At 51.6% G+C, this 22,812-nt stretch overlaps 1 protein-coding gene across 2 annotated transcripts in view; it reads right to left on the minus strand.

Moving 5' to 3' along the window:
* Positions 1-10,033: 10,033 nt before the first annotated feature.
* The window catches only part of GRIN2A (glutamate ionotropic receptor NMDA type subunit 2A), a 63,874-nt gene continuing 51,095 nt past the window's right edge, over positions 10,034-22,812 (minus strand). For both annotated transcript variants that reach the window (XM_060684071.2, XM_060684070.2), the window contains 8 exons: positions 22,421-22,589; positions 22,169-22,322; positions 21,011-21,136; positions 20,008-20,237; positions 19,288-19,448; positions 14,927-15,114; positions 13,751-13,989; positions 10,034-12,396 (listed from right to left, as the gene is read on the minus strand). In XM_060684071.2, coding sequence (XP_060540054.2) covers positions 10,621-12,396; positions 13,751-13,989; positions 14,927-15,114; positions 19,288-19,448; positions 20,008-20,237; positions 21,011-21,136; positions 22,169-22,322; positions 22,421-22,589 — 3,043 coding nt within the window. In that variant the 3' untranslated portion in view covers positions 10,034-10,620. The remainder of the gene's footprint in view (positions 12,397-13,750; positions 13,990-14,926; positions 15,115-19,287; positions 19,449-20,007; positions 20,238-21,010; positions 21,137-22,168; positions 22,323-22,420; positions 22,590-22,812) is intronic.

Genomic DNA, 22,812 nt, shown 5'->3' on the forward strand with positions numbered 1-22,812 from the left:
GCCTTAGGCCCTGGGTGAAGGAGGCCACAGAAGGGACCTGCAGCTCCAAGAACAGTTTGGAGCCCCTTTTTATTTCTGAAATCACTTCCTCTGAAAATCAGCATGTGTGCATTGGGTGGGGGGGTGCGTTTTGTGCCACTGCAGATCAAAACAAATCCCGGCCATTTTGTGCTAAGACAATGAATGACGGAAGGCTTTGGTAAAGTCCTAATTTTCTATGCTGGAGATTTTTTGTTTAGTTTTGTTTTTTTCTTGTAGGATAGGAGGTGCCTGCATCACCTAGTTCTGATATTTCTCTAGCTTAGCATGGATGATCGCCGGGCAGGACTGCAGCCTAAAAACTGGCTAAGTAATACGAACATCTCGGGTCTCTTTCTGTTGTGGGTAAAAACGGGTAGTGCCTCGATCCCAATTTCCCCCCCAATTTTCCCATTCAACTTCATGGGGAAGTGGGAGGGGGGAGTTGTTTCCCCTCCCTTTTTTTTCTTTCAAGGGAAACCATGGAGATTTCTCGAGAAGTTGCTTGTTTTTGCTGAAGGAGTAAGAGGAATGACTTTTGCTGGGCAGCCCCCCATCCACCCAGTCTTCCATTCAACCTCTGCCATTGAAGGGCAAGGTCTGGGGCTCGCCCTCAGTTGGGCCCCAGCCTTCCCTCTGGTCAGCCCCAACGAGCTGGGTTCATACAGCACACTGAACCCACCACGAAGGCTCAGCCAGCCTGACTGACTGGTGGTTAGGAGCAGTCAGGGAGTCTGCAGAGCAGTGGGGAGAAGCATCACAGCCACCCCATAACAGCAGCAAGGAAGGAAGTTCAAAAATGCCCCCAAGAGAAATCTAAAAAGAAAACTTCAATCACTCTGACAGCCTGGAGGATGGATTGTTGGGAGAGAGAGGCCGGTTTTTGACACAAGGCAGAAAGAAAGGCAAGAGGTTTACTAGCTGTGGTCTCTCTCCCTGGCCTTCAATGGGCTCCAGGCTGCAGCTCTTTTGCTCCGGCTGGTGCTGAACAGTTGGGGCTTGTCCGCTCTTTCCCCCTCCAGATCCAAGCAGGGCTGTCAAAGGGAGCCCGGTCGGTCCCGGGGCCGGACGTGGCTTTGGGTTAGCAGAGACACCTGGCACTCACCTCCTGAAGCAGCAGCTGCTCCAGGTTGCTCGTTTGGTGTGGAATGGATTTATGCCCATCTGAACTAATTCAGCAGCTGACGCTCTTTTTGTTACCGTACGAAACGATCTGTCAAAGGCCCATTGTGAAGGGCTCCAGAAGAGGCCAATGAATCAGGGAGGACGTGGAGCTGAAAGCTTGACAATTACACAACTGCGACCGAAGAGAATTACACGACTGCCGAGAACAATAGTGGAGGACACGGGTGGACGCGATGGGAGGTGCGGAGGCCCGTAATGGGAAATTGCTTGAGAGGTGATTAAACCCCAGCTGAAAAGTTCTCCGGGCTGATCTTATCGGGTCCAATTGAGTTTCAGGCATTCAAAGAAGGAGATGAAGCCGCATTTCAGCTGCCTTCATTCGGCCTCCGAGTCGGAGCCGGGAGTTTTTTCAAAGCCCACGTGCAGAGGTAGAAGGCTCTAAATGCGTCCTCTTTATTTCAAAAGAGCAGGCGATTAAATCCCAAGGTGCAAAAAGGAGACGTTTGCCGAGCTCAGTCGCAGCTGCGTCTTTGCCAGGCTGCAAAGCTCTCCTAGTCTACAAGCCCATTGATTGGTTCATTGTCTGTCTCAGCGCCTTGCATAGAACTGCTGGATTAGCAAACTCCCTTTGATCATGGAGCTAACAAGAAAATGCCTAGAAATAGATGTAGAGAAAACTTTTCTGTCCATCAAACTCAACTTCTGTGGACTTCCTGGCCCTGCCAGGTTGGTAAGGATGCCCGCCTGCCCTCTGGAAAGCCACTGGAACCAGAAGCTTTTGCCAATCCGAGGGGCTCCATAGCACACTTCAGGGAATACTTTGGATTTCTCACCACATACAATGCCTGGTGTGAAGACTCTGATGCAGGCCAGGTAAGGTCAGCTCTTCTTCAGCTCCTTGTCTTGATTGGGGGCCCTGCATTGACCCAAACCCCATCTCTAGTAGTGGCCAGCAAGTACAGTAAGACTTCTCCTTGCCATCAGAGAGAACTGGGGCCCATTCAATTCTTTGGGGAACTGCTCCTGTCATCTCTTCTTCTCATGGGACAATGGCCTCCTATTTTAGGCTTCCTGAGGGGGGAGACAGGTGTGGAGTCATTTGAGCCACCAAGTCCAGCAGGGCTCCAAGCGGCCCTCCAGGCTGAAACCTCTAACAGATGTCCCAGTCCCAGTGCAGGACTGTCCTTGCTGGACCTGATGAACTCCAACCTGCTTTTTGTTTCCATTCCAGATTCCTGGTTCCCAAATGGCTGCCCCATTTCTGCAAGTGTTCAGTTCAAATTTACCACAGACACACCTGTAATGCTCTGAGCATTGGCAAGGGAGCATATGTCACTGAACACCAGAAAATCTCTTTGGACTGAACTGCCAAGAATTGCAATCCGGCTCATTAAAAATAGAAACACAATACCATCACAATGATTTCTACATTTTCAAATGTTTGGTCCTCTGCGTTTCAGCACCTGGACAGCGACGCACAGCCTAATACAAAAGGTGGGTTTTTTCCCAATTGTGAGAAAGCCATTTGTCCCGTCCTTTGGCCAAATGGTTACTATTTTTATATCTCAAAAATAGGTGTGATTCTACTCATTGGTTAACACTAAACTTCTCATTAAGACCAGAGACAGGATGAAGCAGAAAAACTCCAAAACTGACGCTCCAGAGAATTTTACTTTTGTATCTGTTGTAACAAAAGCTTTAGTAAAAGAAAATTTATATTTTCTCTCTCTCTCCCCCTACATATTGGACTGTCCAACTTTCACTGTGTTTGACCTGCTTGGCCCGGCTCCTGGAGGGAAGTGAGCCGATGGCTCCCATTAGTAGCAAATGGAATATTTAATACCTTGAATGGCTGTATTTTTCCTCCGTTTCCAGGGATCAGCCGGCATCTGGACTGCTGGAGAATCCATGGAGCCGGAACCGTTTTGGAGCAGGCTTGTGTTTTACCGCTTCCACCATCGTTAAAATACAGCAAAGGACCCTCTGGGGCCAAAGCTCCTCCTCCTTTTCAAGGGTGGCCTGTTTTCTTAAATACCATTTCTAAAAGGATCCATAGTAGACGGAGTTTATGCAACACGCTAAGCCCAACAATGTCATTTGCAAACCACAGTAATTGGTTTGCACAAATTAAGCCACAAATCTCATTATGATTTATTGTGTTGCATCAACACAGCAAGGAAAGCACCTTTTTCCACACAGGAGAGAAAATTTAGTCCTTTTCTGTTTCTTCTCTGCAAAAGGTTATTTCCGTAATCATGAAGCAGCCAACAGCCTGTGAATTGTTGTGTAAATCTGTTTGGCTTTGTGGCAGTTGGTTTACAGTCGGTTTAAATCTCCTTTGGATGGAAAAAAGCCAGTTCAGAAAAGGTGTTGCTTTTTATATGTAGATCTGCTCCAGTAATACGTCCGACCTTATTTCAGATTTGGTGCAGAACTTGGCCGTCTGCTTTGATGGGATGCAATGCTCCGTTTGAGGTCATTCCGGTGTTTGCCACAGTGAGACATAAAACAACTGGACTGGCTGGATGGCCAAGAGGGTTTTTTCCTGCACAATCAAGTGCAGAGACAATTTATCCAACAGGAGCTTTTGTTGACGTCCTTCTTGTGAATATAAACACAACCATTAATAGCAAAAAATCTTGGGAGGCCAAACTTTTTGGAGAAACATCTGAAAGAAGACAGGAATTAATGTCCCAAAGGTGCTTTTTCACTTCTCATCCAAGAAGCTTCTTCAGTTCTTCAGTTCAGAATTGAGGAAGCTTCTTGAATGAGAAGGGAAACATTTTCAAGGGGAAAAACCAGAAAGTCCAGTTGCCTCTTGAAAAAGCACCTTTGGGACAACCATAGACAACCTGGATGACTGAGAATCTCTATAGACCAAGAAATCAATAGTAGCTGCATTTTATGGACATCTTAGAACAAAGCGACCCTCCTTTCACTAGAGTCTACTGTTGTTATTTTTGGTGAAATTGTTTTAGAATTCATAATAAACTTGGCAGGAGAGTGCCAAGGGGTTTCTGCCATTCCTTCTCCCCTTGACCAGTGATCCTTCTTGCTGTTCTCTTGGCTCAATGAAGCCACTACATTTCCCCAAAGCCCACAGCCAAGAGCAGCCAGATGCCCTTCTCTGATTTAAGAACTCTGCAGCCCATCTCTGCTGGAGGCATCACTGCTGCCAAAATCCTTCGGACCTTCTCTGATTGGCTTCCCAGCACTCCTCCAGAAGTTATGAACTGGAAAATACCTTTCCAGGGCTCGTGGGGATAGATCCGGGGTTTGCAGGACCCATACCTCCCTAATTTTATAGGCTCACACACAAACCTTACATGCTTAGGATCTCAGCATGTTCTTCCTTGCAACTCTAGTGAACAAGTCAAGATTGAGCTTTGACAAGATGGAGAAATGATGGAATCAACCCGGAGGATATTCAAACTAGCCCAGCCCATCACTCAGAACCCCCTGGGACTTCTTACCCAGTGTTCTCAGCATTTTGGGGGCTCCAGCAATGAATACAGAAGAAGAAAACCACTATAAAAACAGAGTGACTGAGATCTCCTTCCCTCCCCAGCCCCTTATTTTGGTATCAAGTGGCAGAAATTATCTTTATTAGAAAAATGAAATTTTTCATGTATTTACATTTTGTACATTTTGTTATACTTGGCACGTGTTTTCTCTGACAGGTATGTACATTTCAACATAGGCAAACACTCAGTTCCATCACTCCCTTAGCATCTTTCTCTCATTCTCTCTCTTCTCTTCATTATCATTAACAAAAATGAAAAATACAATACAATTTGAAGACAATAGTAGTCATTATATACTTTTTTTCTATCAACAAAAGTTTAAAGCAAACATTTGTGGGTTTGTTTTTGTAGATATGTCTCAAAATATTATTTATACAGTATTAAGTGCTTAGTCATGCATTTGGGTTTAAATATGCAGATGAAGATAAAACTGCCGTTGAGTGTACAGAACAGAGAAACAAACAAACAAAATTTTACCTGAATCCTGTATCTGTTTTAGACCAGCAGATCCAACTATTGATGTAAGATTTTTAAAGACATCTACAATTGTGGATGGTCAGATTGTTCATTCATGATCCTTTGAGTGTGGGTGCATATTTTAAAATGGTTGAGTTCTAAAACCTATAACTGCTGCTTTGTGTGTTGAAAATGCTTATGCTCCACTTCTGATAGCCAACTCACACAATGTAGGTTAGCTGCTGGATGACATCAATACCAAGTATTGATTTGAACATGTAATGGATCCTTCCAGGTGGCCTCCAGGGATAGGACTGTCGTATCAATTCTGGCTTTTAGTAAAGTGAGTCCAGTAAAGACTTCCTGTGTATTTAAACACCTACGTTGGTGTGCATGTACATCTAAAATGCATAATACATGAATGCAACAAGCAGGTGCTTGGATACATGAATATCGTACAAGGATGCTCACCAGGAGACGCGTCTGCTCAATGCTTCCTCTGAACAAGCTGTAGGACAAGCACCTCCAGAAGCCCTGAGAACAGGCTCCAAAGGACAAAAATGCATCAGAACCCACGGGTCCAAAGAGATTGAAACAGAACGAGTCACAGGAGTGAGTCTTCATATCTATTTAATACAATTTAGAGGGTGTGTAGGTCAGAATCACAAAAGAACTCAATGGGTCAACTTGGATGTCATGGGGATGAATTGGTTATTTGTGAGTGTGTCAATTCGGGAGGGCACCTCCCGGAAGAACCCATTTGGCAGGTACAAAAGAGATTGCCCAGAAGTCCACGTCCTTCAAATATTAACAACAGAAAAAAACTCAACACAGAAATTGTTGTAATGCAATGGCGTTGAGTTAAATTGACCCAACCATATGTTTATACATGAAATGGTGAATTGGCCAGCTTCCCATTTGGTTCTTTGTGATCTGGTTTTTCACCATCATATACACACTATGCAAATTGTATTCCAAAATGGCAAACTCTTCTGTAATCTCCCCAGCCCCTCCTCAGATGCGCAAGGAATTGACCCCTAGTATTTTTAGAGCTCCAGGCCTCGCACATCTGGTGGGTGCCAGCTGAGGAGGGTGGCTTGATAGATGCCAATGCCCAAGCATTGTGGTCACCTTAATTGTACTTCGAATGCACTTAGCAGTACAAGTATAACCAAGAGTACTGTGTATGAAGGGTTAGGCTGTTCTGTCTAGGAGAGGTTTTCTCCTTTGGGTTGTGGGGGAGGGTCGCATTTTGGGGTCACAATTGACTCCCTAGCAAACGAGGGCTTGTATTCATTTGAAATGGAGTATTGAAAAATTAAGTTACACACATGACTCTACCCAAATTTTCTCTTTGGGGGGGAGGGGAAGAGTTGTTATGTGCACTTCTCTCAATCTGCAAAATGCTCTATTTACCACTGAGCCAGCTAGAGATTTCTCTGCCCGTGTAGTGCGATGTACCAATTTGACATCCAAACACTTGAACCTCTGAGGAATTATTCTCTCAAGGATGCAACAGTAAACAGTGCTAGAAAGAAACTTTGGTGTGTATGTGTGTGGAGGGGGGGAGGATATTACAACTATCTAACAGATTTATTGGATTTCCGAAAGGCAGATGCTTGGCTGTTATCTGAGCCGACCGGCTGTGTTTTCAGCAGACCAATGTAGGATCTGGGCGCAGTTTTTCTTTCTGAACCCCCCCCCCCCCACTGGAGAGTTCTCTCTGAAAAGACCTGTTCGCTGAAGATTCAGGACCAAGGAGATCCTGCCACCCAGGAACATTTTGGAGATCTTGACAGAAATGTTTAGCGGATGAATCAGGGAGGTTCCGCTTAATCTCTGCCCCAGGCCCTACATGGATTCTTTCTTAAGAACTGACACTGAGACAGAATACACAACCACAGCTTCACCAGGAGAGATTCCACCTACGAGTTCAGGTAGCCCGAGGGAGGATGGATGGTTTGAAATGATGAAGCCCAGGCTCTTCTCCCAGAACAGGAGCCGTTGGACCAGACCTTCGGTCTGCCTCGCCCAAGGGGGCCACCCCATTTCTCTCACCACCCCCACCCCCAAGAGAGAACAACATGTAAACATGGCTTTCCGGAACTGCAGAAGTTTCTACATGTAAACTGCAGCTTCCCAACCGTCCATTTCTTCGTTTCAACCCTGAGATGATCTATCTGTTGTACGCCGCCTAGAGACACTTTCCATGAGATGGGCGGCCATATAAATTTGGTAAATAAATAAATAAATCTATAGAATAATGTTCTTCAGCGAAATGCTGACCTTCCTTGAAGAGAAAGCCAGCTGAAGGCCACGTGTCCAGAAGGACTAACCGATTCTCAAAGGTCAAGAGGTCACCAGGAGACCCGAGGCTGCCTGTAGCGAGAGACTCAGACTAACGGAGTTGGAAGGGGCCTTGAAGGTCTTCTAGTCCAACCCCCTGCTCAAGCAGGAGACTCCTGCTGGGCCTGTCTCTTCAGCAGTGATGCTGAAAAGCAGTGGATTGGGTCCCTTCCCTGGCGGTTCTCATTCAGGCCGTGGAGCCCAACCTCACCCCTCTTCTCTACTTCAGACCCCGTGTTTTTCCATACGCCCCAGAGTCCCCCACCCTGCAACGGAAGCTGGAGCAGGATGGCCAACGGAGGCCTGAAACCTTTTGGTTTCTCTTCCTGCTTTTCGTGTTGAACTGACCTGTATTCACAGTGCAGGTTTTATAAGGTTGCCTGGAACGCGAGTGTGTAAATCCACCCCAGACCAAACCTAGAGTGGGTCCCTAATTTAGGAAGACTTGGGTGATGTTCTCCTTGCTACTCCAAGGTTATGCAAGTTAGGTGCATATATTACACATTTAAAATAAACTTGTTTAGAGAAATTGACGCCGGTTCCAAACATACAGACAGATGATCGTGATATTCTGAAAACAAAGTAACTCATCATTACAGAGCTGCTCCCAAGCTAAGTGAGACATTCTCCTCCCAGTGAAGTCCGTTCCATACATATGACTGTTGGCCTTGGATATTAAGAAGTGGGCAGTCAACATTATAAGTTGCGGCTGTTTTAATGGAAGTGCCTTTCTGTGTGTATTTTGAATCAAGGTGAGGAGACAAAAAGACAGATACTATTAAGCCCTGAGATACCACCGTTGAGATGGACGCAAACACATGGAAACCTTGGGTGTGGAGTTAAGATTATGAGGTCTACGCGCTGTGCCGACGTATCTGCCCCCTGCACTAAAACTGAAAAATGCTTTCCTTCCACGGGGATGAAGAGCTTCTAGGTGTGAAGCTGGGCAGTGCAGTTCCAGCAAACTAATTCGGCTGCAGAATGAGCTGTGAAATAAAACAAAGCGATGGGGCACAGAAACCATCATCCAACAGGTCCAACCCCTTGGGCCACTGAGGATTCCAGCACCTCCTCTTGTTTTGGGGTTCTGCTCCGAATTTGTCTCACCAGAGAAAGAAGAGGGACCAAGGGTGTCTCCAGACATGACAAGGTTGGTCCTGCAGGGGCTGAAGGGACACCTCAGCTTCAGCTTGAAGCTCCATTGTTTACAAGCAGAGGTTCTAAAGCCTCCAAACCACTCCGTCCCTGATCCCCCTGCTTTTCACTGGAATTATGGTCTTCCACTCGAGGGAAGAGTTTTCCCTAGATGCTGTGACCACATTGGGATCTACTCTTATCATTCCCAAAGCAACAAGATTCCTTTGAGACTCGAGCGCTGCTTCCCGTAACAGCAGCCCTGGCTTCCTTCCGATCCAGGTCTGTCCCTAAAGCGCAAACAATGCCCATCTTTTCAAAACTGGAGCAAAAGGCCATGACTTCCACCATCAGGGGACAATCTCCCAGAAACGGCTCCTCCCGCTCGATGAGCCTCAGACCCCAATGCAGCAATTGGGACGAGCCTCCCTGGCTGATGGCTCCCTTCATCCCCAACTCCCACCTCAAAAGCCCCCGAGATCCTTTCCACTGCCCTAATCCCACAACACCTGGCAGTGCAACATCAGACAGAGGATCCAGCCGGACAAAGGCTTTCCCCTTCTCTTCCTTGCCAAGGAAAGTCCTGGGCCGCCTGCTCACCTCCTGTCTAACGCGAAACCCACAGGGTCAGGAAGAAGGAAGTTGTGGGAACAGAAAAGTGCAAACCAACGCTTAGCATCACCCAAAAGAACAAGCGATGGGGGGGTGTCCTCACGTGCTAATTTGGGGGGTACCCAACTGGCTCTACTTCGGAAGAAATACGAGAATAAATCCCAGGCTTCCAGACCCTCCACTGGGGTCATCTCTGCCACAGAGACCTTCCTGCATCTGTTCCTGTCTGGGCTGCTGGATGTTTAGGCTCAGGACCTTCTCCAGATTGGCAGCTGGTCCAAGAAGACCCCACCGGCCTCTCCCAGGGCACCCGGCCACTACAGGATCTCTCTCTTAGACGGGAGCAGGAGGGGGTCACTGGCCCTCCTTTCCTGAGACAAGCCCCCAGACCCCTATCCCTGGTTGAAGGCCCAGTGTGGAGCCAGTGACCCACCTCAGCAGTGTCTTTCCTTGCCATGGGATCTGGAGGAGGAGGAGGAAGAGGAGGAGGAGGAGGAGGAGGAGGGGGGGGGAGGAGGAGGAGGAGGAGGGGGGGGAGGAGGGGGAGGAGGAGGAGGAAGAGGAGGAGGAGTCCAGGGTGAATTGCAGTTGGCTCTCTGCACGACAGAGACAGATGAAGACAATATTGATTCCATTCATGGGCCCTGAGGTTTGGTTTTTTTTGTTTTTTTGTTTTTTTGCTTTCTTTTGTCTGTGTTTAAAAATAAATATGAGGCTAAATCATAGAGCTATAGCGATAGATAGTTGTTCGTTTAAAAAAGGACTATCTTTCTAATCTCTTGGATAAGTCTTACCACGGTAAGTGTGCAAACGCATTCTTAAACTTGCTTTTTGTTTTGTTTAGCTTTTGTTCTGTGTCAAAGTACATGCATACCATATTGCTTATTCTCCGTTAAAAAATAAAATTTTGGGAGGGCAGAATTACAGAGGGCGAAAGTGCTAGGAGGACGGAGTCCAACCGACGGGGCAAAAGAACCATCCTGGTAGAAAAACAACATAGTTGCCAACAGGGGGCGCAGCTTTTTCCCAATGCAGTGACCATCCAGGGTGGCCACTCGTGTCCTGCTTTCAACCATCCCTGGGGGGGGGGCAAATCTGCTCTACAGATCGGCCTTCCTTTGCATGGCTATTCCTTTGGATCAAGAATTGGAACTCTGCTTGGGGCAGAAGAGATTTTTCACCAAACTTAATTGACGGGGGAGGGGGAGACAGAACTATGGGTAGTGTAGTCCACGCAGTGGCCCCTGGGGAGTGGGCTGTCCCTTCCCACTCCTTCTCTCTGGTGGAACTAAGCACATGGGACTGGGATCTACGCAAGGCAACCGGTCTCTTCCCCCTCCTCCAACGCTCTGCTAAGGGCCACCCCCTTTGGCCTCTGGCAACTATGTCCCCCCAGAGGTCAGGGCTACACGTCCGACTCCAGGCTGGGCATCTTCTTATAGACCCGTCTGTCGCTGCAGGAGTCTAACCCTCGTGGAGCAGAGTACAGGCTGTTCTGAGTGGCCACGTAAGGCATCCCGTGCTCCGAAACCCACGCGTCGTTGTGGACACGGCCATCTCTGGAACAGTACGAGGCTGCCGATTTGACCGACGACCTGGAGACGCTGTCATAGGCCGGCTGTCTGTGCAGGCCGGTGGGACTCGGCGCCAGGACCAAGTGCTGGTCGTCACAGTAAGAACGCAGAAAAGGGTTCTCTGCCGAGCACTCCAGGTACAGCGACTTGATCCTCTTACCGTCGTCCAACGTGCGTGAGAAGAGCGGGAGCTTGCCGCTCGAGTGTTTGCTTTGGGGAGCCCTGAAGAGGGTGGCGTAGGGGCCCCCTTCCAGAAGCCTCTCCTTCTCTTTCAGACTGATGCTGCGGGCCGTTCTGCCCCCATTGCCGTCCCGATGCTTACTGAAGAGGTTGTCGAACGAACGCTGCCTGCTGATTTGCAGCTTGCTCTTCCGGGGCGGCTGGCTCTTCTCCGCCTGGGCCCAGTCCTGCTGGCACAGTTCTTCCCGGGGCCCGGAGTGGGCAGGGCTCTGCAGCATCTGGCCCTCCTCGATGTCATAGAGGCTGCCCATCCGCACGCAGGCGGCGCACCGGTAGGGTGAGCGGCTCAAGTAGTGCCCTGCGTAACTGGGCAGGCTGGTCAGGCAACTCCGGCAGTGCGTGGCCTTCTGCCGGTATCGCTCGTTTGCTTCGCCGTAGGCCACGTTTTTGTCTTTCGTGCTGTAGTGCTTTGGGTAGAGCTTGTACTGGCCGTTACTTGGAAGACTTTCCTCATTGGTCAAGGGGATCTGGTTGCTCTGCTCGGGGGCCCGGTAGCTGTCGTTGCGATCCTGATAAAGATTGGAAAAGTCAGCCGACTCAGGAAGGATAATGTTCTCCACATACTCTGGGGAAACATCAAGGTGGAAACTGTGTTGTTTGTCTGCATCGATGATGTAGATTTTGTCCCGGGGTAAGGACTGCTTGCTCTTCAGGTAGGTCAGCTCCACCTCGCTGCAATCCTTGGGATACTTCGATGCAGGCCTCTTCTTCGCGTTGTCCTTGGTCTTGGGGGGCTTGCTGTTGCTCTCCCCCTCTGCGTGGCCAGCGGCTCTGCTGGAGGAGTCGGAGACGTCTGAGTGGACGTCTTCAGGGAGGTACCTGGGACCTTTCAGGGAGTGCCGCCGGCTTTCCCCCGTGCCATCGTCCCTCTGAGAACCGTGACTCTGCCGGAGGGAGTCTTGGCGCAGAGACTCCAGCGATTTCTTCCATAGCTGCCTCGGGCGGGAGCTCTCCTTGCCCTCAGCCGCCATGGCCACCTCCACCGTGTTCGGGTTGGACTCGTGCAGCGTGAGTGGGTGCGGCCCTTGGAAGACGTAGTTGTTGAGATTATCCGGGTGGCGGTTAGCAGGGAAGGTCTGCAGCTCGTTCGTGTTGTCGCTGAAGATGTTCTCCTTGGGGGTCAGAGGGCGGTTGCTGTCCGAGAAGATGAAACTGCCCTTTTCCATCATCAGGTCCATCATCAACGATCCACGGCGGATGAATTCAGCTGCTCTTTGTGGGGAATTGATCCGCCCAGGGTTCACATTGGTCATATTCTTGGCCGACTGCAGGAGCTTCAACATGTTGGTCTGAGAACTGGTCAGGGTGAAGTGGGGAGACTTTTTCTTCTCCTCAATGTGGACCCCATGGATGCAACTGTAGATACCCTGCAGGGGAAGCAACGGGAAAGAGAGCTGGGTTCAGTCTCCAATTCTTTGGAGGAACTAGGGGAAAACACTTCCTATGTGCCACTCTTGGAGGCATCGTTTGAATTTAATGCACATTTAAAACCTGGATTTTTAAACAGCGGGGGGGAGGGGGGGACACTGTACCCTTGTAAGCTTGGTGCAGAGTCTTCGTTATCAGGGGGCGCTCAACTTAAGTAAACTAACTCTTCACAATGACTATCTTGAGAATTAAACCGAGAGAAACGGAAATCAGGTACCGTTAGATGGAGAGTCCAGGAGGAAGGAAATCTCTTCCCCCATATTGTCCATCTTCAAGAATTTCTGAGTAGTAACACCTGTACTCAGAAGTAACTAGCTACCTAACTACATAATCGCTCCTAACAAAGCACTCTGGTTTTTGTTGGTTTGGCCCCCTCTCTCAACAGAGGCCAGGCTGAGTGGGTGGGAGGAACCCATAAAATCACCCACCACGCAGGTGCCGGCTACATCCTAAGAAATGCCTCAAACCAGCAGAAAAGGCGGGTTCTGTTTGAGTGACACAATGCTTGAAGTCTTCCTTCCTTGTTCTGGGATAATTAGCTCTACGGCTGAGTAGCTCCATCCAATTATTTCTGTATAATTTTTGACAAGAACAGAACCGCAGAGTCAATTAACCAATTAAAGGACATCAACCCAGACACTGCTCCGAGTTTAAACAACTTGCATTTAAACCAACTTATTTGGAAGTAGGAAGCCACTGGTGAAAGTGTTAAAAACAAACCCCAACCAGTTTGCGTTCTCAGGGACAAGTAACTTCATTCAGAATGCTAATTACACTTAGTGAAGCAGCCTAATTAATTGGGAAGATCTGCTCAAGGTGCTCTGCTGCTGAATACATGAACATTCAAGATACACTGGCAGCTTTGGGGTCCTGGAACGAAACCCGTTTTGGCCAGTGGGGCTGTATAAGGCTCTTTCCTTAAAATCCTCCCCTCCCCTCCCCTTGTCTGAGATCGGACTTTTTCCCTTCTTTTGTGGAGGAGGAAAAAAAAATAGGAATGAATCCTGAATCCTCCTGTTTTGCCCATTTTTTCAAGAATCACTTGTACCCGGAAAGGATGAGCTCCCTTGAAGCACGTCCTTCAACGGCCACTCAGAGTGGCTGGGAGCCACGGCAGGTAAATTATTGCTATTATTGCCATCATCCCATCATCCTCCGGAGAGAGAAACCCTTCAGAGGCTCTTCTGGTTTGCTCCCCACTACATTTACAAACAGGGGCCCAGAGAGCAAGCAGCCCCCCCGCCCTTCTTTGGATCCCGACCCTTCCTGAGCACGACTCGTGTCCACGCTCACCCGGCTGATGGAAAACAGCAGCCCTGGCCGGTCGGAGCACATCCCAGTGAAGCAGAAGCGGAGTTTCCAGTAAAACAGATGCTCCCACACGAAGGTGATCAGGCTGAGCGCCATGGCGGCAGCCAGCATGTAAAACACGCCCGCCATGTTGTCGATGTCCAGCTGGCTGCTCATGACCTCGTTCTTCTCGTTGTGGCAAATACCGGTCAGCCAGAGGGTTTCCAGCTCTTCCATTTCCCCTAGAAAGAAAGGCCAGCCGAGGTCAGAGAGACGGACATCCAAAGCTAGAGGAAGGGAGGGTGACACGAAGGACATTGAGTTCAAGGATTCCTTAGGGAGATCTGGTCACCAAGACTCTCCCCCTCCAGAAGCAGAATCTGGCTTGAAAAGGTCATTCTCTTAGGGTTAGAGTTAGGGTTAAAGGAAATTCCCCCGACTGAGCTGGAATGCTAGAGTTGTGCACAGTTATTAAAGAATAAAAGAATCTGGGCGCACTGAAGCTCAATATTATCTTCTTTCTGCTTTTTTTAAAAAGCAAAGGGTGTTGATGATTTGGTCATCATTTTTCAGATAGAAAAAAAAGGAGCTGTTGAAAACAGAAAAGATGGATTCCCTCCCTTTGCAACAAGGCAAAAAGGTTATTAAATACCTGACAAGAAAAAACAATTTTCAGATGGGAGGAACGTGAGGTCTGCAAAAGGCAGGGGATCGGCACCCCCAACTCCCCCTCTCAGTGTTGGAGGGAGCCAGAATGCCCCCCCCCACCTCGAGAGATGGGATCATCTGTGCAGAGCAAAATTAAGTGAAATTAAATTAAAAACCCAGCTGCTTCTCTTTTCCCTGACTTTGTAGAACTCTCAAAAGAAGGTTTTTATTGGGCGTTTCCAGTTTTCTTTCCCACCAGAGCAAATTTCCCAAAGCCTCAATTGGGGGGTCCCCCTTCCTGATCTTGTCCATGCTTAGAAACTAAGAGGGGTGTTGCAATGTGGGGGGAGGGATGAAACTGGAGGAATGGTGGGGCTCCTGCAGATTTCCAGGCTCCATTCTCTCCGGATTCGCCCATTGTAATCCTGGCCACCTCAGCCAAGAGGGGATGGGGCATCACGCAGAGACTGCCTTCCTTCTCCTGGCTCCACAGAAGGAACCTCCTTCAAGGAAGGCCGTTCTGCCACTCACCGTCTCCCACAAACTGCAGCAGCGCCAGGTCGATGGCCCTCTTCCAGGGTGACCCCTTCTGGAGAGCGATGCCGTAGCCCGTGGTGGCAAAGATGTAGCCGCTGCCAATGGTCACCAGCTTGCAGCCTTCATCCCGCCCGGCCTTGTAGTTCAGCACTGCCGCGTCGTAGATGAAAGCGTCCAGCTTCCTGCCATACAAAGAAGGGGAGCTCAGCCGATGGACGGGAAGAGGGCGCATGGCAGCATCCCACACCCTGCCTTGACCCATCCAGGGCTGGGGAAGAAGATCCAGGGACAGCCTGCAGCCCTTAACTCTCTGCAGAGGAAAAGAAGCTACATGAGAGAGAAGAGAGGCACTTGGACCCACAGTGCAAGCCCTTGCCCAGCTTTTGGCACCGGCTGCTCACACGGGTCCATCCCTCGAGGTTTCTTCCGGAGGTTCAGGAAGAGGGGAGATGCCCCCAGCCCCGAAGAGCTCCAGGCCTTTGGGGGGTCAACCACGAGGTGTACCCCTGGGCCCTTCCCCAAACGGGTGCTTTCCCGTGGGGCAAGGTCCCACTTCTGGGTTTCCAGCTCCTTCAGATTTGGACAAATGTCAGGCTTTGAAAGCAACTCCTTCATAGCTGGGGAGACGAAGAGGAAGCCAAGTCGAATGGAGGAAGAGAACAGTCGAGTAATAATGTCCCCCTTTGTCTCTCCATCTGTAGTGAGTCATCATCACCTCCTTCTCCTTCTCCTCCTTCAGCCTTCCTTCCTTCCCGCCTCCCTCCCTTCCATCCTTCCTTTTCCTTCCTCTCTTCTCCACTTCACCCTCTCCTCCTTTCTCCCTTCTCCTCAGTTAAAGCGTTTCCTTGATGCTTTATGAAGTTCTCTTTTCTTCTTTATGAAGATGAAGTTCTTCTCTTAAGCTGTTTATCCTGGCCCGTCTTGGCCTGACCAGTGGTCAGGAGGAGGGTCCCCAGAAATCCCACCCCTCCCCCAAGGGACCCTTGTGCCAATCCAGCCTGACCACAAAACTGCTCTGCAGAGGCACAAAGCCTGGTGTCCAGGGAAGAGCCTCGGGACGAAAAGGGGTTCGTGGGATGACAGTGTACAATCTGAAGCCTCGAGGGAGGGCCGGTTTTCTCTGATTTTAAGGGCTGGTTTTCGTTCTTTTCAAAAGCTGCCCTTCCGAGCTACGTTCCTCCAAAATAATCAGCTTACAACACACTAAATTCACCGGCAAAATTATGAGCAATCAGAATGCATCATGAAACACGGCAACGAATGCACCATTTTTCAAACGGCAACAGCCTGGTCCTGGGGGGATCTTGAGGGACCCCCTCCCCAAACTTCTGTGTTCTGCTATTCCAGGCAAATTCGCCTTACACACACACACAGACACACACACACCCAGCACGGGGCTTTGCTTCTTTTGGGAACAAAGCCTGTCACACTGCAACCGAAGCCACGGCTGGATTTTTGAGAAGCGCAAGGAAGCCGCTTCCGGGCTCTATAAATACGGCCTGAGGAATCCTTCCGCAATCGATCTCCCCTTTTCTTACGCCTGATCTATTGATCTGAAGTCATTCCGTCTCACACAATGGCGCTGGGACGGTCTTCCTAGTTGCCACAGGTGAGAAACGGACACCAGGGTTCTCCCCTACTCTTCCCCCCCCCTCCCAGATCCTGATCTCGACATTAGACGGTGGCATTCCCAGCCAAATCTCAGCAGAGACCGATCCGGTTCCCTGCACCCAACCAGATCAGAGCGGGGAGTAAACCCCTCTCCCAGCATAGGTGTACAGCAGGCTGCCCCTGGGCATGGAGGCTCCACTGATTGAGCCCAGCAGAGCTTTCTGTGGTCGGGTCTCATTCTCCCATGAGGCTCTCCAAGCAGCCTTTTGCTCTACGATCCAACGCCCTCAAAATAAGAAGCTTTTTCCTTCCACGAGGGACTGCTACAGACAGTCCCCATTTAGCGACCGCCTCATTTAGCGACTGCAGTGACATATGGGGGTGAGGCAATCACTATGCGACTTTGGGGGTCTGCAAAGCAAAAGAAAGTCAAAGGAAGGTGGCAAACACAATCGCGGTTTCACCTAGCAACCTGTTCACTTAACGGCAGAGTTGCCAGTCTCGATTGAGGTCACTAAATGAGGATGACCTGCATTTCCCCAGCCAAGCTTTGCTGCTGGAGGTGTGGACAGGGCCCTTTCCAGTCGGGGTCACAGGAAGCCCCTGGATCCCTTTTGAGTTTCAGGCAATACAATAAAAACAGTATTTTGATCGATTGCCACCCTAATTCTATTCTGCTATAGATGGGGTTGCTGGGGGGGGGAGGTGTTTTACGGGGTTTTGCTTTTAAATCCAGGCTGACTCATGAGGGAGGGAGGGAGGGAGGGAGGGAGGGAGGAGGGGGCCGTTCCATTAATAAAGAGACGGCTCTTGCCGGCCAGATCGTAGCCATCCATTCCCTGGTTCCAAGCAGCCTCGGTCTCTGCTCTGTGCTGATTTTATTACCTGGTTTCTTTTTGTTTTTGCTTTGTGCACCTGACTGCGAGCTCCGGCTGGGCCAGGCGTGATTTACAATTACTTTTATGAATAATAAGCAAAGCGTGCCATTCTAGATGTCTGCGGCACACAATAAAACAATTGTCCCCACCAGCCTTTCCCAGAGTGGCCAAACTCCCCATTGGCCAGACGGGGCTGCCATCCTCCCCCCCTCCCCTCCCCTCCCCTCCCCCACCACACACACACACCCCGGCTGTGCGGTGGCTGCTTCTTCCTCCCCCGGACACGATTTTTAGTTACCGCATCCGTAACTCAAAATAGACGGTGCCCTGTCAGTTGCGCAGAGCGTCATGTTTCAGCTCGGAGGGAAGACTCATCACCCCCTTAACGACACTTGACAGCGAATAAAACACCAACGTGAATTTCCACAATGGGGGGGAAGGGGAGGAGGGGGCAGGCAGAGATTTTCCCCTCCGAAGCCCCAGAAAAGAGGCAGGATGCGCCCCGTCCTTCCCTCGCCTGAATGGGGAAAAAGGAGGCAGGGCAGCTTTCGGAGCGGGGAAAGGAGGCACCTCTTGGCTGAATTCAGGAAACAGGGCTCTAAGCTGGAGAGATTGTGCCCTCTTAATGAAGCCTCCAGGACCAGAGGCAGTCTATCTGCCAGAGCCATGGTGGCGGAGTGCTTAGAATGCAGTACCGCAGGCTAAGCTGCGTTCCCACTGCCAGGAGTTCGAGCCTGACCGGCTCCAGGTTGACTCAGCCTTCCGTCCTTCCGCGGTGGGCAAAAGGAGGACCCAGACTGTTGGGGGCCAGAGGCTGGCTCTGTAAACCGCTTAGAGAGGGCTGTAAAAGCCCTGTGAAGCGGCCTGCAAGTCTAAGGGCTCTGGCTATCTTCAAGCAGCTGGGAGAAAGCACTTGCCCTCTGCCCTGTTTGCCTTGTTAGCTCAGGATGATGGTTTCGGACGAGGGAAAAAACTCTCCAAAGCAAACGGTTCTCAACCTCGGCAGCTTGAAGATGTTGGGGACGTCAACACATCGGCTCCCCTGGCATTTCTTCACCTGCCAAAGCTGAGCCCTTCAAGGATAATGCGGTGCAGATGTTCGGAACGTGGCACTTCTCTCTCCCTCCCTCAAAGCAGCTCTTTGCAGCTCCCTCCCTCCCTCCCCCCTCCCCCCCTTCCTCAGGATCAACTCCCAAATGCTCCAGAGCCTGCAGCCAAAGCGGTGGCATATTGATCACCAAATCATGGGACATGACAGGCGATTTGCGCCGTCTGCTGCAGGCAGCGTCCCTCAGCAGAGGCGGCAGAGCACCTGGGGATCGCCAGAGCCGACCAATCTGGAAAGAGGGGGGGAGCAGAAGGAGGGAGGGGGGAGTCCTTGGCAAGGGGCAGCTGGGGAGGCCTCAGGCTCTCCATGGGGGCCTCGACCCTCCTGGCAGGAATACCTCCCTGGATAATCCCTAGCAGCCCTCGAAAAGGACCCCCACCCCTTCACTAGCAGGACTGCAATCCACCAAGCTCTTTCAGGAGAAGCAGGGGGGCAGGGGGGAGATGGCAGGGGGGGGCCAGGGAGGCTCAGCCATTTGTCACCCCGCTAAGCCTTTCCTGCCCACGACCGAGAGACAGCCAGCCCCTTCCGGGGGGGGGGGGTCAAACAACTGCAGAGATGGGGCAAGCTTTCCTACAGTTGTTCTAGGAGGCTCCAGCCCCCCCAAACCCCGCAATAGGTGACTCGATGTGGGGTAAGATGCCTCCTTGCGATCTCTGCATGCTCGAGTTGGGGCCCCCGCTGTGCCTTGCGCAGCATCAGGTTCTGCCACTCTGAAGAAAAGCAGCGCCACGGAACCCAACCAGCGCCCCACCTACCCGGTTTTCAAGCTGACCAAGGCGTCCTCCACTCCCTTCTGGTTGTACTTCACCATGTACGCGTGCATCTCCTTGTAGTTGTTGCGGATGTTCCTCTCGGTGCTGCCATTGGGGACCGTCCCGAACCGGAAAGGAGGGGAGTAGGCGTAGGGCTGCTGGAACTGGGGAAGGGGAAAGAAGACGTTAGAGGCCAGGCCCAGGCTGGCATGGAGGGGCACCAGGCTCGCCAGCAGCATCCGGGGAAGAGCAGACCCCCAACCCAGGAGGAGCCCAAGAAGACCCTCCTCGCACACGCACACGTCCTCCTGCCTGGCCTGCCTCACTGCTGCAGCCCCAGGGACCCTGCCGTGACCACCCCCCGCCCCCACCCCCACCACTCTGAAAGTCCCGGCACGGAGGGCAGAAGCGCATCCCATTAACTTATCGATCGGAGCCTAATCACATAAGTTCAGCTGAAGCTTCCAGAATTTTGCCAAGCAGTTTGCAGCAGCCACCAGGCACAAACGAGCGGACAGCAGAGGCACGTAGGCAACAAAAACACACGAATGAGAAGGAGAGGTGTGCAAAGCCTACAACCTGCTCGCGTGAGCGCCTGCATCAGACAAAGCGTGCAAAGGGCCTGGATTGGGAGGGGGGGTGCCTGCAGGGCCTGCCCGTCTTGTCCTGGCCTCAAATGCCGCAGAATGTCTGGAAGGGGAAAGAGCGAACTGCCCCACTGACCTTCTTATCGCTCAGCCCCGTGACTTGGTCCACGAACTCCTCCTGGATCATGAAGGCAGCCAGGTTGGCTGTGTAGCTGGCCAAGAAGATGACGGCGAAGAAGGCCCAGACCGAGACCATGATTTTGCTGGTGGTGCCTTTCGGGTTCTGCACCGGCACGGAGTTGTTGAACACCAGGCCCCAAAGGAGCCACACGGCCTTCCCGATGGTGAAGGAGGGCCCGTGAGCGTCTGGTGGGACAAAGGGGGCGAGAGGGGCCCTTCAGCTTAGGGGTCGCTCCGTACACGCAACACACCCGCCAAACCCTTTCCAGCTCTCTCCGTTTGCTCCTTAGCACAGGCAGCCCTTCGCCTGGGACCAGAATTGGATTTCCCGTTGCTAAGCCTCGTCCCGGGTCATTTCCATCGCACCAAGGAAAGGAAATCAGAGCCACGTCTACACAGAAGGAGGCCAGACGTGGCTGCGATGTGGACTCCGGAGATCTGGCGAGGGGGGAGATGCCCTGGACCAGAATCCCAGCCAGCAGGGCCCATAGCCCTTCTGCCCCACGGAGGGCTTGCTGCTGATGAGACCTTCCTCCTCCTCCTCCTCATCTAGAGTGGGGACCAAGAACCCTCTGAAAAGCTACGCTGAGAATAAGCAGGTAAGGACAGGGCAGCTCAGGCCAGAAGTCCATTCCGTCCAGACTGCTCTTGAATCTGGAGGATCCACTGAGTAACCACTCCTCCTTTTCTTCCTGGCTCAAAGACCCTGCCACTTCTGAATGCTGCTGAGCCAGGGCTGGCAGAGGTGAAGAATGGTGGGAAGACCCCACCTCGGCCTCCCATATGGGGCACCCTCCCCCAGGTGAAGAGGTTGGGCAGAGTGACCCATGACTGGCAAGTCAGGGAGAAAGGTCCCCTCCCTTGTCTGCTTCCCCTGCTTGGAGGGGAGGGGGGTGCGCAGAGGGGCCTCGGCCCATTGGCTGAACAGGAGCTCGGAGGGGGGGGCAGAAATGGGCTACCTTTCCCCTGGGCCAGGTTGCGGTTGTAGCCCACCGGGCTGAAGTACTCGAAGATAAAGACGGCGATGGCCGACACGACCAGCAGCATGACAAACATCATCACCCAGACGGAGGCGCTGAAGGGCTCTGCAATGAGAGAAACGCCCCGTGGAACAGCCTGTCTGCAGCAGGAGCAATGACGCAAGGAGACCCCCAGCTGCCAGCCGCCCCCTCCTGCCCCACCTCCACCCCGTCCCCTCCCTTGGCTCCCTGGAGGGGATCCCTCCGCACAAGCCAAGTTGCAGCTGCTCCTCTCACAACGCAGCCACGTTGGCTGAGCCGCAGTGCAGACTGGTGAGCGGCAAACATGGGAGGAAAAGCTCCGGAGGGCCCGGAAGGCCTCTGCAGCCGGAGGAAGAGGGTGGGGGGGAGGAGGAGCATCCTCCCCCTCCCACCCTGCCAAGTAACTTCAGGGAAGGGGCTGCCGGGCTCAGCTGCAGATGCCCACCAGGAGGAAAGTCAAGCAGGGCGCCTGTGGCCAAGCGAGGAGAAAGAGGGGGGGGTTGTGGGAAGGGCACCCTGTATCTGGCCCAGAGGCTACATCGTTAGGACACCTCCGGATCGAGGCTCTCTGCCCAAGTGCCGCCTGGGGCAGGCAAGTCTTGAGTGCCTGCAAGGCTGGCGAAGAGAAAAGAAGCCAAGAAGCTGCCTCCCCCTCCTCCCTGGCCTTTCCCCTAGGAAGGAGCTTGGCCTGTGGAGCTCACAGGAGGCGCTTCCCGACTTGCTTTTGCCAGGGGAAAGTGGGGTCCCACCCGGAGGGCTGAGCAAGCCCCGAGCGAGGCAGAAACCAGCCTTGAAGAGAAGGAAAAGCCAGCTTCCCGGGGGCCTTCGGACCCCAGAACGGCCATGACAGCCAACCTCGGAAGACAGATGGGCCAACTCTGCAAAGCCAGCAGGTTCTGACAGGTTCTGGAGAACCGGTAGCGGAAATTTTGAGCAGTTCGGAGAAGCGGCAAATACCATCTTCTGGCTGGCCCCAGAGTGGGGCGGGAATGGGGATTTTGCAGTATCCTTTCCCTGCCACGCCCACCAAGCCACGCCCACAGCAACCAGTATGGAAAAAAATTGGATTTCACCCCTGGGTGGATGGATGGATGGATGGGAGGAATGGAAGCTCACCTAAAAAAGCAGATGGAGAAACTGTGCCATTGCTCCGTGAGACCATGACGCTAATCCCAGTTTCCACAAAGGGCACCGAAAAATCGACCACCTCCGAGCGCTCCCCATTGATGGTGAGGGACCCAACAGCCATCACGGCTTGCTTCTTGACCACCTGTTGGCAAAGGGAAAAGAGGGGAAGGGGAAGCTCCAGCTCAAGCAGAGGAGAGGAGTTTGGCCGAGCTGAGCGGCTCTTCCGGCTGCGGAACGTACCTCCCCAATCATTCCATTCCACTCATTGTTGATCTTCTTCCCATGCTTCCCGTTGATCACCAGGTAGAGGTCGTAGGTGAACTTGATGGTCCTTGAGAGCTTCTTCAGGATGTCGATGCAAAACCCTTTGCAACATTTCTTCAGGTTCTTCCCTTCTTTGGTGATGTTGCTGAGGAGAGAAGCACACAGGTCAATTTTCCTCCCTCCCTTTCTTTAGCTTTAAAGGAGGAAGAAGGAAGAAAACAGGTAGAGGAACAGCTTTGGTTGCAAACCCAGATGGGAGGCAGCTCTTAGTCAACTTTGACTGATCGTGACAACCTAAATAGGCCACTAGAAAATCAAGAGGAAATGGGAAAAGGGCCCTTTCAGTGCCTGCCAAGGAATGCCAGCAT

This window comes from Pantherophis guttatus, chromosome 14, assembly GCF_059756535.1.
Source record: "Pantherophis guttatus breed Tessera chromosome 14, ASM5975653v1, whole genome shotgun sequence".
Taxonomy (NCBI): domain Eukaryota; kingdom Metazoa; phylum Chordata; class Lepidosauria; order Squamata; family Colubridae; genus Pantherophis; species Pantherophis guttatus.